The following is a 21,078-nucleotide window of genomic DNA, read 5'->3' as shown; positions in this document are numbered from 1 at the left end:
GTGTCAGAGGTAAAGCAAATGGGACTTGGACACACTTGTTTTTTTGTAAGTGGGACAGATCGCAGTTTTTGTCAGCATTTGTTCACCAGTGTAGCTTACCTATTTGGTCAGAGCTGGTTAAGGTTAATTAAAGGGTAGGGATGGGTAATGTTTTGTAGATAGGAGAAAAGAGAAAAAATATGTCCTCAAGCATGGGTCACTGTGAAGTCCAAACAGCTATGATTCAGGAAGATTGTTATTTCAGATACTGTAATATAATTTGACCTTCACCAAGATAATGCACCTATTAATCTTCATTCTCACATTCATTTTGCTATGACAAAATCCAAACGTTTCATACAATCCTGCTCGGAACTGCATTGAATCCCTATATCTTAGAGTCATGAAGTTCCTTACTACTGCACCTATTACCCATTTCCACATTTACACTTGTTTCACATTTTCAGATCTAACTGTGAATTTCCTGATCACTGTCCCATGATTGACCTGGTATTTTCCTGCCGTTCCAGACCCATCATTCAATAAAAATGCACTTTAAAAAGTCCTTGCTGGTGTTTATATTCTACAGAAGCCTCCTCAGGCTTCATCTGATTTACATCAACTATTTCTTTTTCTTTTTATGTCTTGATGAAGGTTTCTGACCTGAAACATTGGCAATTCTTTTGCTCAACTGTTGCTGCTCAGACTGCTGAGTTCCTCCAGCAGATTGTTTTTGCACCAGCGTCTATCGTCTCTTGAGTCTCAGTTTTTTCCCACCTCCTTCATATGTATGTGGAGTGCCAATTACAGATGAGAAGGGAAAAGTGAGGAATTTTTGGGTTATTTTCAACAAGGCCAGGTCAGCTTTTAATAACACAAATGTGGGAAGAGGAAATGTGATTGGCACTATGTATAATTTTAAAACTAGAGACTGATGGTGATGATGTCCAGTGGGTTCAGTGTCATTGTTACCCAGACTGTGGGGTCAACAGTCAAAGTGCTGGCATTGGCAATGCAGTGCAAGAAACAATCCATGGTGCGATAAAGTGAATAAAGAATTTAAATTGATAAGGGACTATATTAGTAGGGTAATTAATAGTTTAATTATATATAATTAACAATAAATAATAGTCATCTTCACAAGGGTCCATGAGGTATGCTGTGTATACAGTAAGGTGGCCATTCCAAAGGAGGATATGGCCATACATAAATATACATATATATATATAGTAATTATATGGTAACCGATGACCATGGCCACCCTAGTACACAATGCCAGATAACTCAGTTGGCATTGCTCAGCTGAGTCAGGACATTATGGTTTAAGTCGCATGTCAGAGAATCTAACCTGTTACTCCAGTGGAGTATTGAGAAAGTCCCGTGAACAAGTGCTGATAACTGTGGTCTGTGTCCACATTTAGCACTGAATAGACAGCGTACCCCATGGCCTCTTGGCCTGCAGATGACCCGATTAATGATCCTACTAATTAAATGCCTTATCATTTCCATTCCCATTTTTCAGAAATTTTCTCATCTTTATAGTAAACCATATTCTTCTTTGGCTTGGCTTCGCGGACAAAGATTTATGGAGGGGTAATGTCCACGTCAGCTGCAGGCTCGTTTGTGACTGACAGGTCCAATGCGGGACAGGCAGACACGGTTGCAAGGGAAAATTGGTTGGTTGGGTGTTGGGTTTTTCCTCCTTTGTCTTTTGTCAGTGAGGTGGGCTCTGCGGTCTTCTTCAAAGGAGGTTGCTGCCCGCCGAACTGTGAGGCGCCAAGATGCACGGTTTGAGGCGATATCAGCCCACTGGCGGTGGTCAATGTGGCAGGCACCAAGAGATTTCTTTAGGCAGTCCTTGTACCTCTTCTTTGGTGCACCTCTGTCACGGTGGCCAGTGGAGAGCTCGCCATATAACAGGATCTTGGGAAGGCGATGGTCCTCCATTCTGGAGACGTGACCTACCCAGCGCAGTTGGATCTTCAGCAGCGTGGATTCGATGCTGTCGGCCTCTGCCATCTCGAGTACTTCGATGTTAGGGATGAAGTCGCTCCAATGAATGTTGAGGATGGAGTGGAGACAACGCTGATTGAAGCGTTCTAGGAGCCGTAGGTGATGCCGGTAGAGGACCCATGATTCGGAGCCGAACATGAGTGTGGGTATGACAACGGCTCTGTATATGCTAATCTTTGTGAGGTTTTTCAGTTGGTTGTTTTTCCAGACTCTTTTGTGTAGTCTTCCAAAGGCGCTATTTGCCTTGACGAGTCTGTTGTCTATCTCGTTGTCGATCCTTGCATCCGATGAAATGCTGGGACCAAGGAAAGCTGCCTCAGGACCTTCCTGATGCCATCATCATCATCACCCTGTACAAAAACAAAGGCGAGAAATCAGACTGCTCAAACTACAGGGGAATCACGCTGCTCTCCATTGCAGGCAAAATCTTCGCTAGGATTCTCCTAAATAGAATAATACCTAGTGTCGCCGAGAATGTCCTCCCAGAATCACAGTGCGGCTTTCACACAAACAGAGGAACTACTGACATGGTCTTTGCCCTCAGACAGCTCCAAGAAAAGTGCAGAGAACAAAACAAAGGACTCTACATCACCTTTGTTGACCTCACCAAAAAAGTAAACCATATACTTTGTTCATAAAACCACACCTCTGTTTCTTGCTACTTTATTAGCACTCGTGTGAATGTTCATGGAGACTTGAAATATGCGGGCATGACTGCTTCATCTTGTCATCATCATAACAATACAGAAGAAGGCCATTCACCCCATAGGGTCCATGCTAGTTCCTAGAAGATAATTCCATTAGTTCTTTGGACCCCTGTCATCCATCTTCTCTCATACATGTCCATTTTTTTTTAAAGCCACAAACGTGCTGAAACATTAAAGTTTACAGTCACAAATTAATCAACAGCAGTGGCCCTGGAAACTTGTGTGCATGTTATTGTTCAGTCGCACCATTTGATAGATGATGCTTTCCATCATTTTACCGATTGAGAGTAAATAATAATCCAGATTGAACTTTATCCTGGTTTTGTGGTGCAGGAGTCAATGACCAGTTTTCCATTTTATTACATCGATGCGAGTCTTGCATCTCGATTGGAACAGCTCAGCGTGCTACTGATTCGTAATAGAGGAAACTGGGACTTTGCCTGATAAGTGTGAAAATGGGCATGTCAGAATAATTCTTGCTGAGGTGTGGCACAACTCTTAATATAAATCCTCAGTGTTACAGGCATAACAAGATCTTTTTCTGTCTGGCACTTGAGTCCTTTTCCCCACTCACTTCAGTCTCTTCAGCTGTTCATCATCACTGATCCAGATTTAGGCCCAGATGCCTCTGAGAATTGTGCCTTTAAAATGCTGAAGATGAACACATGTTTAGATACTGGCATGAATAGCCTCCACAGGGAAACAAGTGGTGGAATTTTCCACTTGTGTTATGTGGCTGCACATCCAGAAGGACGATTGGGAAATTCCACATTGCCAGTTTATGATTTCCAATCATCGGAAATTATTCAAAATATTCCAAAACTGCAAATTGTCAAATGTTGGCTTTCCTGAGTTGATTTTCTGCTGAATTCAAGGTGTCTATGACCAGGAAACATTGGCAAAAAGTGAGGACTAACCAGTGACTTTGTTTCTCTTTTAAAGCAGCTCAAAAAGTATGCCCAGTGACAACTGCACTGATTTTCTATTGTGCTGTGTAAAAACATTTATTTCAAAGTAGGTAACTGCAATTTGAAGGAGTTGTAGTTAATTGTTTGCCTTGTGTCTCCACACATGATGTAGTCCATTGTACAGAAGTTTGTTATATCTATTAACATGCAATGTAGAGAATATAAATTTAGGGCAGTAACCGATTGTTGTTATTACACATAGCAGTCTTGTACACAACACATAGTCTCTTGAAAGATCCTATTGTACCTGCCTCCACCATCATTTTCTGCAGCACATTCCATGCACCCACCACTCTCTGTGTGAAAAGCCTCCTTCTCACATACCTCCTGTGCTTACTCCCAAACACCTTAAAATGATGCCCCCTCCTGTTAACCATTTCAACCTTGGGGGGAAAAAGCCTCTGGCTATCCACACAACCAATGCCTCTCATCTTATCATTCAAGTTCAAATTTTTGCCAGAGTACATATTTGACATTTGTGCAATTGGATCCTGGATTTTCTTACGTCCGGACCACAATCAGTGAAGATTGCTAAGAACATCTCCTCCACAATCTCTCATCAGCACAGGAACACCACAGGGCTGCACTCTTAACCCCCTACTCTACATGCTATAAAGCCATGACTGTGTGGTTTGGTACGACAACAGCACCATCTACAAATTCACCGATGATAGGTAGTTAAAGGGGTGATCAGTCAGCATACAGGATGGAGATTGAAAACTTGACTGAATGGTGCACCAGCAACAACTTCACACTCAAATGTCACCAAAATTAAGGAGCTGATTGTTGACTTCAGTAAGAGAAAAAACAGAGGTATACAATCCAGTGATCATTGGGTTGGTGGTGGTTGGGGGGGGGTGGGGGTCAGAGGTGGAGAATTTAAGTTCTTGGGAGTCACTATCCAACACACTATTGGCATCGTGAAGAAAGCACATCATTGCATCTACTTTCTCAGGTGTTTGTGGAAGTTTGGTATGACACCGGAAACCTTGGCAAATTTCTATAGATGTGTGATGGAAAGTGTGTTGATCGGCTGGTATGGGGACACCAATACCTCTGAATGTAAAGCCCTCTAAAAGCTAGTGGACACCGCCCAGAACATGACAAGTAAAACCCACCCCACCATTGGGAATGCTGCCATTGAGAGCAGTAGCAATCATCAAGGATTGTTTTTGCTGCTACCATTGGGAAAGATGTATAGGTGCAACAAAACTCGCCACGAGGTTCAGGAACAGCTGCTCCCCCTCCACCATCAGACTCCTCAACAACAAACTTAATCAGGGACTTGTATAAGGACTCTTACTTTTGCACTTCATTGATCTTTTTAAATCTATCTCTGTATTACACAGTCAGTTTGTTTACATTTCTTTATTTGTTTACAAGTGTATGCTGAGTCGGGCTTTTTTGCACTATCATTAGGTAATTCTACCTCACCCACAGGAAAAATAATCTCGGGTTGTATGTGATGTCATGTTTGTACTCTGACAACAAATCTGAAATATAAATCATAGAACAGTGAGATTGCACACCTTGTACACCTCTATCAGGTTACCCTTCAATCTTTGTAGCTCCAAGGAGGAAAAAAAAACAAGTTCACTCATCTGCTCTCCAATCCAGGCAGCATACTTTGCAATCTCCCCTGCACCCTCTCTTTAACATCCTCGTCCTTCCTGATGTGAGGTGAGCAGACCTGAAACAAAGTGGGGACTAACTAAGGTCTTGTATAGCTGCCACATTACCTCAAAGCTCTTGAACTCGATCCCATGGTTAATGATTGCCAACTCTACTGTCAATCAGTGCAGTAGCTTTGATTGTCCTATGGACATGGATCCCATGATCTCTCAGTTCTTGACATTAAAATTACCATGCTTCTCGTCTTTTTTGAGGTGATCTCATTTAAACAAAAAAAAATCTTATGGGATTTACAAAGTGAATGATGAAGCAAAGCCACTGATTATATTGAATTTGGACTTTTAGTTAAGGGAACCAATAGGTTAATAGTAGAATGTGATACCTGTGATCTTATTGAATGGTTGAGCAAGCATGCTGAACTCCTGTTTCTCTTTGTTATATTCATTCAGTTGGGATCCAGGGTGAACTATTGAAATTGATAGAAAATTTGCTTGGCAGTAGGAGAGAATGGTGGAGGGTAGTTTTCAGACTGGAAGCTTGTGATGACTGGTTTGCTGGTCCACTATTGTTTGTCATTTTTAATTATGACCTGGATGTAAATGTAGGTGGCATGGTTGGTAAATATACTGATGACATTAAAATTAGTGGTACAGTGGACAATGAGGATAATACCAAGATCTTTATAAATTGAGTCAGTGTGTTGAGGGATGGCAGATGAAGTTTAAAACAGGTAATAGCGAGGTGCTGCCTTTTGAATGTCAAATAAGGGCAGGACTTGCACGTAAATGGAAGGACCCTGAGCAGTGTTGTAGAACAGGCTGGCCAAAGGCTGGAGGTACATCATTCCCTGAAAGGGCCACAAATGCCTGCCTTCCTTGGCCAGAGCACAGAGTACAAGGATGGGATGTAATGTGAGAGTTGTACAAAATGTTGGGAATTAAGACATTTGGAATACTGCATGCAGTTCTGGTCACATAGCTACAAGAAGGATGCTGTTAAATTGGAAAGAATACAATAAAGATGCACGAGGATGTAACTGGGACTGGAAGACGAGTTATCAGGAGAAGGCTTGATTGACTAGGATTTCTGTTTCCAGAGGAGGCTGAGGGACGACCTTATCGATATATCATAGATAAATCTTGAGGGGGTATACATAAAGTGAGTCATCACAGTCTTTTCCCAAGAATAGGAGAGTCTAAAAGTAGAGGACATAAATTTAAGGTGAGAGAGGAAAGATTTAAAAGGGACCTGAGGGGCATCTTTTCCACACAGATGAAGGTGGATACATGGAATTAGATACCAGAAGAATTTGTAGAGTTAGGTACTGTTAGGACATCTAACAGACACATGGACATGCAAATTAACAGAAAAGATTTAAAGAGGGCAAATAGAATGAGCTTGGATGGGCGTTGGTTGACAGTGTTAAGTTGGTCTGAAGGGCTGTATCTGTGTAGTACACCTCTCTGACAATGTGACTGTCATGGTTCTTGCTTCAGATCCCAATTCCATTTGGCTCTTGCTCCAGATATCTTTCAGTTTTGTCCACTTGCTTTGGATCAGTACCATCCTTGACCTACTATCATGTCCATTCTGAGGGTTGAGGGAGAGGAGGTGGTAGAATGCAGGTGTTTTGCTGTGCTCATATTGAGGTCAATTTCAATCTCAAGCCCCCACCCAAGAGGACTGACATTGAGGATTTGCTGTCCGGTTACAACAGCTTTACCGTAAATATAGCTTGGTACACTTTGAAAGGAATTGTGTTTTTAAAATGTACTGTGAATTTGAATATGAAATATAAATAGGTGATGGAAGTATCTTTGGATTAAAAAAAAATTGGTTCAAGAATTTATGGTGTTAAAAAAGTGTTTTATTAAATTGCTAATTTTAATATGCATTATCTTGCACACAGGGTTCAAAAAGAATCTTAAGATCGCATGAGATTATACTGCCTCCTTGTGGTCTAGTGGAGACTGACCTCGCACTAACCTTCTCACTACAGGTATCTGATTAATTAGTTTTTGGTTTTAATTTCTGGTAAAATTTTACTGGACAATGTGTGAAATGTCAGTTTGATACTGCTGTTTCTTGATGATATAAATTGACTTCCCATATCAGCAACATGAAGGCTATAAATTCACTCTGGCTCAACTACTCATAAATATCTTGTCTGACTGCATGGTTGTATATTTTATGTTTACAAAAATATGAAGATGTGGGCAGGTTACTAATATAGTATAAAAAAATTAGGTGATGCAGAGATTCACGTGCACCTCCTCCAACATGGTCTATTGAATTTGGTGCTTGTGATGCAGCCTCCACACAGTGATGAGACCATGTGTAGACTGGATAGCTGTTTCTCTGCAGCGGTCATCCTGAGTTCCGGTTGCAAGTGCATTCATCTCCCCCTACTCCTTCTCATTCTCTTACTGACTTGTCTTTCCTCTCCCTTCTTTGCCACAGTGCAAACTGGAATGCAAGCTATATGAATGGCAGCCCATCTTCTCCTTTGGTAGCCTTACAGCTCCATGAATTTCCAATTTCAGAAAACCCACTCCAGTGTTCCTTTCCCACTCCCACCATCCACCAAAACATTACTCCCTTTGTTTACCTTTTGCATTCCTTCAACCTGGGTCTGAGAGCCTCTCCAACTTGTTTCCCTCTGCTTCTCGCCCACATCTTGATATGCCTGGGTCTCCCTTTTTTCTTCTTTCCTATCCATTCCCCAATTTAATTTCATCATGCCCATCATCTGGTTCCAGCTATCAGCCTCTTGTCTCACCTTTCCCTCTTTCTTCTATATACTGGCTCTCTTCCCTGATGCAGAATCTCGATTCAAAACATGAACCATTCATTTGCTTCCATGGGTGCTGTTTGATCCTCTGAGTTTGTCCAGCAATTTGTTTTTGCTCCAGATTCAGCATTTGCAGTCACTTGCATCTCTTTTACTCATTTAATACCTTCAGTGCCTCCTCAACATCCATGTGCAAGTTCCAATATTTGTTCTCAAGGAGCTTCTCTCCTCTGTTCTAGCCTTATACTATTTATATGCCTTTCAGAGGACTGAAAAGTGAATGTAATGCATCAAGGATAACATGGGCTAGTTTTACATTTTTTTTAAACCTGAGGATCAACAATTATACTTAAGATGCTGTTTTTATGCTATAATATGTCAATTCATATGCACAGCAAATAATTATAACAGAATTGTTATTGAGAAAGGTCAAAATTGACAATGGTATTTAGTCTATGACTTGATATTTGTCTTCTGGAATTTATTGCGTTTTCATTGCTGTTGTTTAATTTTAATTTTTAATTTAATTTAGAGATGGCTTTTTAGAGCAGCTTGTTGATGAGCCCAGTAGGGGATTGGCTGTTCTGGATTGGTTGTTGTGTAATACACTAGTAATGATTTGAGAGCTTAGAGCAGTGATTCTCAACCTTTTTTCCACTCACATACCACTTTAAGTAATCCCTATGCCATCAGAGCTCTGTGATTAGTAAGGGATTGCTTAAGGTGGTATGTGAATGGGAAAGGAAGGTTGAGAATCACTGCTCTAGACCCAACTCTTACTAAAAATATTTAGCTTGAGAAAAATTGTCATCGGCCCATTTCCTTTGGAGTTATGAAACTGTGAACTTAACGATTCAATTAGGTACGATTAAAACAGTGGTTTTCAAACTTTTTCTTTCCACCCACATACCACCTTAAGCAATCCCTTACTAATCACAGAGCTCTGATGGCATAGGGATTACTTAAAGTGGTATGTGAGTGGAAAGAGAAAGGTTAAGAACCACTGGCTTAGAGTAAAGGAACAATTAGGAGATCACAATACAGTGAAATCTTGATTTTATGTGCCCCGATTTAACACGAATTTGGATATAATGCGATGAATCATTGGACTTGGACGTCGGGCTCCTGGCAGGAGCGGGGACGTCAGCTCCCAGCAAGAGCAGAGATGTCGGACTTCTGACAGGAATAGGGATATTGGGCTCCCAGCAGCAGCAGGGATGTCTGGCAAAATGCAAGTACAGTGAAACCCTGCTTTTAATACGATGAGATTTTATGCACCCGAACAATCGAGTTATAATGGTGTTTCACTGTATAAATGAGTTCAATTCGAGGTTTAACAAACTAAGTTTACATATAGAGCGTGATAGTTATCTGGAACAAGCTACCAATATAGTGGTGGAGGCAGATACAACAATCTTTGAAGGGCATTTGGACAGGGACTTAGGATAGACATAGAGGGATATGGGTCTCATTCAGACAAATAGTTCAGATGGGATGAGGTGGGCTGAAAGACCCTTTTTCGGTACCATACAGTGGTGTGAACCTAACTTGTTATTGGCAGAGAGCGGGAGGTTTGAGCTAGTGGAGCTGTTCTAGTGAACTGGTGTGGACTTGAAAGGCCAACATGGACTGTTTCCGCTCTATAAATGGTTATATGGTTATATATGGGTATTTCAGTGGAGTAAAGGGAATTACAGTGGCATGAAAGAGAAACTGGCCAGAGTAGATTGGGATGGGGTGCTGATAGACAGCAGAGCAGCAATGGATGAAGTTTCTGCTAGAAATGAGGAAGGTACAGGATAAATACATACCAAAAAAGGGGAAATTTTCAAATGGAAAAATAACACAACTGTGACTGACAAGGGAAGTCAAAGCCAACGTAAAAGCAAAAGAGAGGACAGACACGAAGTTATAATTAGTGGAAGATCAAGGACTGGGAAGTTTTTAAAAACTTGCAGAAGGAAACTAAAGTATTCATAAGGAGGGAAAAGATGAAGTATGAAAGCAGGCTAATAAATAATGTTAAAGAGGATACAAAAAGCTTCTTCAAGTATAGAAAGAGTGAAAGAGAGGAGAGAGTAGATATAGGACCACTAGAAAATGATGCCAGAGAAATAATAATGGGAAGCAAGAAGATGGCAGAGGAATGAAATGGATATTTTACACCAATCTTCACCATGGAAGACATTAGCAGTGTGCCAGGGAAGAGAAATGAGTGCAGTTGCTATTACAAGGGAGAAGGTGCTCAGAAAGTTGAATGGTCTAAGGACGGATAAGTCTCGCAGACTAGATGGATTGTACCCTTGGGCTCTGAAAGAAATAGTGGTAGAGATTCTGGAGTCATTGGTAATGATCTTTCAGGGATCATTAGATTTTGGTATGGTCGTGGAGATTTGGAAAAATTGCAAACGACACCCTACTATTCAAGAAGGGCGAGAGGCAGCAGAAAGGAAATGATTGTCCGGTTAGACTGATGACAGTGATTGGGAAGATACTGGAGTTTATTGTTAAGGATGAGGTTATGGAGTACTTGGAGGCTCGTGATAAGATAGGCTAAAGCCAGCATGGTTTCTGTAAGTGACAAGAGGGCTAGATAAAGGATTTTCAAAAGGCCTTTGTGTTGAAAATTAATTATTTAGATGATGGAATGAATGGCTTTGTGGCCAAATTTGCACATGATACAAAGGTAGGTAGTGTTGATGATACAGGGTGGTTGCAGAAGGACTTGGACAGATTAGAGTGGGCAGAGAAGCGGGAAACGAAATACAATGTCAGAAAGTGTAGGGTCATGCACTTTGGTATAAAAAAATAAACGGGCAGACTATTTTCTAAAGGGGGAGAAAATTGAAAAGACCCAGATGCAGAGAGACCTGGGAGTCTTCGTGCAGGATAGCCTGAAGGTAAACTTACAGGTTGTGGTGGTGGTGAAGAAGGCAAAGGTAATGTTGGTATTTATTTCAAGAGGGATAGAAGATAAGAACAGGGATGTGATGCTAAGGCACTGGCGTGACCTCATTTGGAGTACTTTGAGCATTTTGGGCTTCTCATTTAAGAAAGGATGTGCTGACATTAGAGAGGGTTCAGAGGAAGTTCACAAGGATGATTTTGGGAATGAAAGGGTTATCATACGAGGAGTGTATGACAGCTCTTGGCTTGTTGGAATTGAGGAGAATGATGGGGATCTCATTGAAACATTTTGAATGTTGAAAGGCGTGGACAGAGTAGATGCAGAAAGGTTGTTTTCCTTGGTGGGAGAGTCTAGGACAAGAGGCCACAACTTCAGGATTGAAGGGGATTTGTTTAGAACAAAGATGGAGTGGAGTTTCTTTCGCCATAGAGTGGTAAATTCTTTGGAATTTGTGGCCACAAGCAGTTGTGGAGGCCAGGTCATTGGGTGTATTTAAGGCACAGATTGATTGGTCTTGATTAGCCAGGGCATCAAAGGTTGTGGGTAGAAGGCAAGGCAGTGAAGCTGAGTGGGAAAATGGATCAGTTCATGATTAAAGGGAGGGGCAGACTCGATGGGCTCAATAGCCTATTTTTTCTCCGATGACTTATGGTCTTATGACTCTGCACAGTAGCAGGGCCTCCTGGGCCACGAACCTGCGCTGCCTAAATACACCCATAATTATAATTAAATTTCAAATACTCTCTTTTTCTTTCATTTTAAGGTTTACTTTGTATTTTTTTTAAATCAAAGACAATCAGCCTAGTTCTTGCTGGCATTAACAACATGATAAGTCATACCAGAGAAATTGAAAATTGATGCATTTCGCTGGAGTAGACAAGGATAAATAGTTTGCACTGTTGTGTGGATTAGTCAGAAGAAGGACATGAATTTAAATTAACAGCACAAAATGAAAGGAGGCTGGAGGTCATAGTGTGAAAAGAAAGAGCCCAAAATCAATATACTGCAGATGCTGGAAATCTGAAGTAAAACAGAAAATATTGAAAATATTCAGCTGGTCAGGCAGCATCTGTTGAGAGAGGAATAAAGTTTGCTTTCAGGTCTGATGTTCCAAGTTGTGACCTGAAACGGTAGTGGTAGCGGATTCAAATGGGAATTGGATAAATACAAGAAATGTGAACATTCCAAGTAATGGAAAAGAAGCAAGGGGAATGGGACTAATTGAATAGCACTTTCATAAGGCCAGCCGGGCCAAATATTGTCACCTTCAGCTGTCCAGCATGTTCTTTGTAAATTACAGTTTACATGGCTGCAAATGCTTCACGGTCCCTCATGTTCTGCAGAGATATTCTGTCACTTTTTGGAGGAATTTTAATTTCATGTTGTCATTCTCTGCAGCTCTATATTTGCTCTCACAAGGTTTTTCAACTTGAACCACTTACTCTGCTTGTTGATGATGTAGATTTTAAACCCTCTCAATTTCACCTTTTAATAACTGGATGTGGTGTGAATGGAAGGGAAATATCACAGGCCGAGTGTAGAATTATGCCTCAGCCTGTGATGTTTGTGTTGCAGAAAAATTCCACTACTTGACTGCATGTGGCTTCATATCTTTCTCTCCTTTGAATATTTATTTATCTTATAAGATTCAGTGCCTGTTCCTTAATCTCAATGCCTGTGGTCTGTTTATTTTCTTGTCCAATTTAAATTGGTGAAAATGCCACACTGAATATCACACTTTACAATCCACAAATTCACTCAATTCAATCAACCCCTTTCCTAGTTTTAGCAACTTAAATTTCCCCATGACTTTCCTTGAATTCTCCTTTTGTGCCTTTCCATTTGTAACATCACCCTTGTGTATCTCAACTCTGTTCCCTCTCACGTTTTAAACAAACAACTGTTGTTAAGCAAACACAGATCTAATAATTTATTTGCTGAGGTCTATCGTTCTGGGGTTAAATTCTTTGGCCAATAAGATTTTCCATTTTGGTTAATTGCTAGTGATGAGAGAAGGCAAATAGGTGGAATGGCAAAAAGGTTGCAGATCATGGCAAATGTGTGCATGTAAAGTAGATAATGAATGAATGATGGAGTTGTGCTATGGAAAGGGCAGGAAACTAAGAAGGGAGCAAGAATCTTGCAAAGGGATGAAAAGAGACACCCAAGAGATGAATGTAATGCATCAGGGTTAACATGAAACCAGTTTTACATTTGTATTTAACCTAAGGGTCAAAATTATTCTTCTTAAGATGCCATTTTAATGCTGTGACATATCAATTCTCATGGTAGCAAAAAATTCTAACTCTTACTGGTATATTGTTGGTATTGAGCATGGTCAAAATTGACAACAATGGTATTGGTATTTAGTCTATGACTTGATATTTGCCTTGAGGCGTTTTTGGCTGATGCTTAATTTTAAATTTACTTTTAGAGATGTAGCACAATAAGGAGGCCTTTTCGGTCCACGAGCCGCACTGCCCATGTACACACATAATTGTAATTAATGTAAATTGATAAGACCCAAAATGTCTTTGAATGTTTTCTTAAACTTGATCTACCAAAGATAGCATTTTCAGAGTATTGTATATTTATTCTCTAATTCTTTACCCCTTTGCTTTCTATTAGCTATTTATGGATGTTTCCATAACCAATATAATATCCATCACAATACTGTATGTCAAAATTAATTTTAAAAATTGCTCTAAAATTGTTTATTAATATCCCAGCATCAATAATAGATCATGGTATAATTTTTTCATTTCAGATTGATTGAACCAGTGGCTAATTTTATGTCTTAAAATCTGTTTGGCTCATCAGTGAAGCAGTAAAGTTGATTTCTTTTTGTGGGCAATTAATTTAATTTTGTATAAACATAGTAAAATAAAAGGAAGGTAAAGGCTAACTAGCCATTCAGACCTACCTCTTATCTATGTTTGAAAATTGGTTGACGGAAATGCAAAATTGTAAAGTACTCAAGTGACTCGGGTCCTTCATCATGACAGATGCTGCCAGATTTTTTTTTATATCCTGTATTTATGATGACTGAAAAGTGTCCTGTGTCACCCTGTAGTTATGTAATTTCCTAGAAGAGCAAAAACAACAGAAAATAAGTTGAGGGTCATAGGGGAAAATTCCTCTCTGACATGTCCAACTTTTCAGGAGATCACAGTCTATATGATTTAATAGGGTCAAACTTCATTTTTAAGTAAACAGAAAATGCAGGGAACACTGAGCAGGTAATGCAATGTCTGTGGAAAGAGGAACAGAGTTAATCTTTCAGGTTGAAGCCCTATCAATAATTTTAAAATTTGTGAAATTTTGTGACTGCATCTAAAATAAATCCAATGTCTTTGCATTTACTTGCCTACCAGAAATTTATTCTAACCTCACATCACAGAATGATGCCAGTCTTCCTTTTCCTCTATTTGAAGTCATACATTTTTTCTTAATTCACCTTTTCCCCTCAGCAGAAGTCTGCCAAGTTACCTCTCATGTGTCTGCTTCACACCTGTGTCCAGGGAAATTTGTGGCAACCTTCCATCTTCTAGAAACATAGAAAAAACATAGAAACATAGAAGATAGGAGCAGGAGTAGGTCATTCGACCCTTCGAGCCTGCTCCTTTTCTCGCCCAACCTTTCCTGTATCTTGTGTTGTCCCTCTCGATTTCAGGAGACAAGTTGCTACCATTACAACATGTCGACAACCCAGAAAAGAAAAGCAGTAAGTGGCCACTGGTCAATGCCTGTAGACCACTTCTTTGCATGGTGCTGCATGCTGAACACAGATTGGTTATAATGTTCTTTTCTACTCCAGTTCAAACCTTCACATGTATTTGACATCCTGTATTGTAAATAACACATCTTTTTTGGGGCTGTGTACTGGTATCTTGACAATCTGGTGTGAAATATTTCCCTGCCTTCTGCTGGGTACCAGCAACCTTGGATGAGTGACTGCCCTCACTTAGAAGTCCCCAGCAAATTCTTGCCTGTGGGAGCTTTTGTTCATTGAGCAGTGTGAGTGATGAGACTGAGCAGTGAGGCTTAGGGTCATATCTTGACAATGGGATAATGCTGGGGACTGCCAGCATCTGTTGACAGACAATGCAGATCCTGCCCATTACCTCAAACCTGTTGAAGGTACTGAAGCTACTGTTCTCCCCCCCCACCCTCGGAGTTTAGCTGCCCAGTTCTCTTCGGCTTGGGAATTCCTCTGTTGCAACAAACCAGCAGGCAGCATTGGAGCCACTTTGTTTTTTAATGTACTAATTTCTCCCCATCCCCCCCCCAACAGTACCCACATTTTCTCAAAAGGGAGGGCAATAAACTGCAAATCATGCTCCAGAGGCGGAAGAGGTACAAGAACCGGACCATCCTGGGATACAAGACTCTGGCTGTTGGTTCCATTAACATGGCTGAGGTGAGTCTAGGATAAAGAATCGGCTGACAGACAGGCCCTGTCCCAGCCTGTGACATTGGGAGTAATTCTGACTTTATAATGCCATTTGTTGGAAAAATTCAGAATCATGGTCACAGAGGGAAACAATGCAGAAGGACAATATTCGGCTCTCACTGAATTCAAATTCAAGTTTATTATTTTCATTCAGTTGCATAAGTACAACTGGACAAATATTAATAGTTATTGGTAAATAAATAGTTGAGTCTCGAAGGGATTATACGAGCAATTCATTAGTCATTCATGAGAAGAAGCTGTTTCTCAACCTGGTTGTTCTGACGGGAGTAGCTAGAAGATGTGTGGAGGGTGGTAGAAGTCCTTAATGAGCCTATGCCAATCACCAAGCACCCATTTACTCTAATCCGACATTAATTCCATTTTATTCTCTCCACATTCTCATCAATTTCCTCCCAGATTCTACCACTCATTCACACACCATGGAGCAATCACAGCGTCAATTAACGGACTGATCTGCACGTCTTTGGGATTGGGGGGAAAACCAGAGCAACTGGAGGGAGGGCATGCAATCTCCACACACACAGAACCATGGAGGTTCAAAGATTTTGAGTTTTTTGAAATGTAAATAGTTTTGTTAGATTGGAAACGTAGCTATATGTAGCAAGCTCCTGCAAGTAACGATGTAATAAAGTCAAGTTAATCTGTTCTGGTTAGATTATTTGAAGGATTGATATTGACCAATATATGAGGGGAGCTCCCCTGGTCTTCATTTTGATTGAGACTTGGAATCCATTCTGTCCACTTAAAAAAAAAATTAAAAGAGTTTGGTTTTAACAGATATTTTATAATGAGTACAATACTCAAAAGTAACTACTTGAAGTCTCAGTACAACTTTTGTACTTAAATTGACAGTATGCACCCATATTCTTAGATAAAGGTGAAAATGCTCCCAATGGATCCACAAAGTACCATGGATAAGATAGTTAATGAAAAGTAAAATAAAATTGTAGATAATTAGATAACTGAAATTAACAAAAAAAAATAGAAAATTCGGTTGGTCAGGCAGGATCTGCATAAATAATAATTAAATGAGATGTTAATTATTAAGTTGCATATGAAGTGTGGGGGGGTTTTCTGGAATTCTGGTCAACTGACAATAAGAATGGATTAGAAACAACATTTGCAAGTAATAATGTCTTTTTCTATAACACAGGTAATGCAGCATCCAACAGAAGGTGGCCAAGTCCTCACTCTGCTTAGTAACTTGAAGCAGGCTGCAATAAAAGTGGCTGAAATCTGGATCTTTGCATTGTCCAGCCAGCCAATTGACCATGAGGACAGTGCAATGCAACCTGGTCAAAAAATAAAATCAACAGGTGGGATAGGATTCATCACAATTATTTTATAAGAACATGCAAATTTTAATTTGAGAAATATTGAGAAAGAAGTTCCATTCATCCCAGTAATTGGTACCAATATCACTGGATAATAAATTTTTTAAAAGGTTTACTTCATTTAAAAAAATTGGGTATTTTGATAGACAACTTCAAGCTGAACACAAAGCTAATTTCAGATTTGCTGTATCACGTAGGAAGTTGGAGAACAAAAAAGAACTTTTATTGAATTGAGCATGTTTAATCGCATAATGATGCTGACATGTTGCGTTAGTTCAACTGACCTAAAAATGCTTTCCCCAGACTTTCATTTGTACTCGATATCTGATGCTTTTTGTGTCAGTGTCCAACAATAGTTGGCCAGCATTGATGGACTCCATATGTGCTTTTCCCTGGTTGCAGAGTGCTGGTAAAACCTTTCATCATGTTCGTCATTGACTGCACCAAGATCAGCAGGGCAGAAGTCCAACTGCAAATACAGAAAATTAATTTTCAATAATATGTTGAACTTCATCGTTTTGTATGCTTGAAGTAGTCTTAAATCAAAAAAAGTGTTATATCTAAAAAACGATAGGTGAAAGGTAAATTTTAAGCTTATTTTCATGTGCAGCAACTAAAAATATATTCAAAAATAAAACCTTGTTGACCAGTGTATTGAAGTGAGCCATGTATTAATAATTGGCTATCTAGAATGCACTGTCTTAATTTGGAAAGGTACTTTGAGTTTATTTAATGTTTCAATGCCAATGCACTGTATAATAGGAAAAATATTTTGTCTTATTTTGTAATCTAGTTTTTACTTTTCTGTTCTTATTTAGTGAATGTCCTTCCATTTAAAAGATTCTGTTACTCTTTTTTTTCCCCATGGTGATCAGTTCCTTTCTCAAAATGCTGATCACGTTGATTTATATTTGCTGTTTTCTGTTCAATTTGTGAAACTCAACTGTACCTATTAATTGAACAGTTAATTAGGAATAAGGCAATACCTAAAATATAACTCAACACAAATTTGAGTTCATGGGAATTGCTGTTCACTTAGAGTTCCTTCTGTCAATTGAAGAATATTGGAGTTGTTTTCTAATTATGGAAGTTAATTTCTTTAATTAATCTGGAACAGATCTAGAGATGTATAGTATAAACCTTGGAGAAAATGAACTTTGTAAATCATGCTTAAAATAATCTGTTGCACCCAGGTATGCCACGATTACTATATATCCTGTCATAAATTATCAAGGCAGGTAAACAACAAACAAAAAACTGCTGGTGCTTAGATCTAGTGCTCCACAAAAAAGTGTTGGAGAAACTCAGCAAGTCAACACAGCATCCATAAAAAGGCAGTAAACATTTCTGGCCTGAGCCTTTCTTCAGGAGAAATTATCCAGAACCACTTTTCTTAATAATTAAAGAGCTTAGTACTTTTACTGAGTCATTTACCCACAAGCAATTTAATAGAATTGGGTTATGTTATTTTAAAAATGTATGTGGATGTGTCGGCCTGAAAACCATGTTCCCTCATCATGATTTATATTTAATTAAATCCTCGATTTTATTTTTAATGCTGTTTATAACCGCAGCAATTTCATCTTAACTTAAACCAGAGAGATTCATGAAGAGCTTGATTTACTATTCTGATCTGCCTCTAGCAATGTGTGACTAAGTATGTATTTACTATTTGAAATTCCTTTTGCTTCACAGATAACTACTCAGAAGAAGAGTATGAAAGCTTTTCTTCTGAACAGGAAGCCAGTGATGATGCAGTCCAAGGACAAGTACGTTACAGAGATATGACCCCAAATATTTCTGTGCATGTCCCTGTTTGTGTCCCCAACAGGCGTATCCACTTTCCTGTTTGTTTCGAAAAATCCTCAGGTTGCTTTATAGTTGCCTGGAGAGACTGGAATGTCATTGTCTATGACTCGTTCAAAAAAACTCTACCAAAGATGAATTGAGTTTTCCAAGGATTATTAATCCTTATATGGGTTATTACCTTATTACAACTTTGCTATACGATTAAATGATGCTTAAAAATATAACTTAAAACGGTCAATAAATGTTTCCGGTCTATTCCAAGGCCCACCATCTTCGCAGAACAAAAGAAAATCAAAGCTGAACTTCATCTTTAAGCACAGAGATGGAGACTTTGGCTAAGAATGTGTTTCTATGGAGGCACTCAAAGAGTGTCTTCACAGACTTCTTGCAGCATCTGCATTTTTAACCCCTACAATACAGGCTTCTAATTATTATATCTAAAATAAATAATAATTACCATAACAAAGAAAGAATCAAACATAGTAGTATATATGTTAAATATTGAAAAGAGAGTGAAAGCCAATTATCAAAACTTTCTGCTTCTTGTAAAAGACAGATTTTGGTAATTGATCTGTTCAGAAAGCCAATTTTAGTCATAATCTGAACTTGATGTACAAGTCCTCTTTTGTCCTGGATGGTATCAATGATCTTCCCCATCAACCAGGAATTTCGAGGCGCTGATTGGTCTGTGATAATCACAACATCCCCAGCCGTGAAATTGTGCCTGATTTTAAGCCATCTCTGTCACTCCTGCAACAGAATATCTTTCACTGTTTGCTGTTTTCAAATAATTCCAGAATGAGAAGTAATGGATGAAGCAGGTAACTGAATCGATTTGTTCAGCATTTGAAGTCCTACTTTTGATTTCGGGGTCTTCTGGTAACATTTCTTTTAATTTATCAGGACTTTGAGGCTGTAGGCCCTGACACCCACATTTCCTTCTTCAGAAAAGACTTGGCTTTCAAACTTCAGGAAGCCAGATCGGCAGGATTGTTAACTGTGTTAACATATCTCCACTGTATTTCATTTCATCTGATCTTGTCATGCCTGGGCGTGCGTTACTTTGTTCACCCAGCTATCTATTACCTGCTGGGAGTTGGTGGTATTCTGTTTTGAAAGATGGCAGTAGGTTCATATCTCTGTCCAATGGGGCCATCATTGGGGTTTGAGATCTGGCACCACCATGCCTTATTCTGTTTAGTTCAGGACCAAGCACATCTGGCTTAGAACTGTGCCTTAACCTGCCTAGTTCCTGACCAAGCACATCTTGTAACCGCAGTCCTGGCTCAGCCTTGGTATTAAATATTTTCTTTTTCTGTTGTCCTTCCTCAAAACGTGATGCTTTAGGTAAGTTACTTTTGAATACCAGATACTTTCACCAGCAAGGGAACTGCTCCATGATGGTCGATGCGGTGCCCAAGGAAATCATTAACTGACAAACCGAACTGGCACTTTGTGGGCTTGATGTCCAGACCATATTCACTCAGGCCACGGCAGAGTTGTTGCAGGTGCGTCAAATGCTCTTGGTGCAAGTGGCTGGCGATCAGGATATCATCCAAGGGGATGAAGACGAAATCAAAGCCACACCCCACCGAGTCCATGAGCTGCTGGAACATCTGTGCCACGTTCTTGTGTCTGAAAGGCAGGAAGTCAAATAGGCCGAATGGGATCATGAGGGCCGTCTTGGAGACATCACTGGGATGGATGGCACTCTGGTGATTCCTGCAGACCAGGTTGACCTTGGAGAAGGTGCATGACCCATGCAAGTTGGCTGTAAAGTCCTGAATGTGGGGAACTGGATAGCGGTTAGCTGTGGTTGCATCATTGAGCCTTCTGTAGTCGCCGCATGCCCTCCAGCCGACTTGGGCACCATGTGCAGTGGAGCACTGGACGATCCCCATCTCCATTTTCCTCAATTCCTCCTTGGCGAGGTGGAGTTTGACAGATAGAAGACTGCATGCCCAGGCGTGTAGCTGTGGTCCTTGAGTGGGAATGTGGTGCTGTACACCATGCTTAGGGACTTCTGTGGAGAACTGTGGTGTTATAATGGTCAGGAACTCCGCTGGTACTCTAGCAAATTCATTGCCTGACAAAGTCACAGACTCTAGGTGTGGGGCTGGTAACTTGCTTCACCAAGCAAGAAGGTCTGGAATATGGCATTCACTAGGCACTGTTCTTTGATGTCCACTATGAGGCAGTGCACCCGAAATCTGCACCAAATAAAGGCTGCGACATTGCTGCCAGTGTAAACGACCAAGTGAAACGGCTGGAACCAATCTCTAATGGGGTGGTTTGCGTGTTGTATATGCGAAAACTGCTGTTGTTGGCAGTGATGAGCACCGATACTGACTTCCCAGTGCGGATATCGTGGCTCGAGGCAGGCAAGACGTTAACTTCTGCCCGTGTCTTCGAGGAACTTATGCCCAGAAGTAAAGGAGGCTATCATGGTGGCCAGCCGCTGTA

The 21,078-nt window shown here is 40.1% G+C and overlaps 1 protein-coding gene across 9 annotated transcripts in view; it reads left to right on the top strand.

Moving 5' to 3' along the window:
* Positions 1-21,078, top strand: part of LOC138753762 (phosphofurin acidic cluster sorting protein 2-like) — a 301,705-nt gene that overhangs the window by 188,135 nt on the left and 92,492 nt on the right. For 8 of the 9 annotated variants that reach the window (XM_069917135.1, XM_069917136.1, XM_069917134.1 and 5 more), the window contains 4 exons: positions 7,209-7,298; positions 15,293-15,418; positions 16,626-16,788; positions 18,502-18,575. In XM_069917135.1, coding sequence (XP_069773236.1) covers positions 7,209-7,298; positions 15,293-15,418; positions 16,626-16,788; positions 18,502-18,575 — 453 coding nt within the window. Of the gene's footprint in view, positions 1-5,947; positions 6,030-7,208; positions 7,299-15,292; positions 15,419-16,625; positions 16,789-18,501; positions 18,576-21,078 lie in introns of those variants that run through there. The other variant, XM_069917140.1, reaches the window with a different exon arrangement.

This window comes from Narcine bancroftii, chromosome 2, assembly GCF_036971445.1.
Source record: "Narcine bancroftii isolate sNarBan1 chromosome 2, sNarBan1.hap1, whole genome shotgun sequence".
Taxonomy (NCBI): Eukaryota; Metazoa; Chordata; class Chondrichthyes; order Torpediniformes; family Narcinidae; genus Narcine; species Narcine bancroftii.
This window is presented reverse-complemented; position numbering and strand designations above follow the sequence as displayed.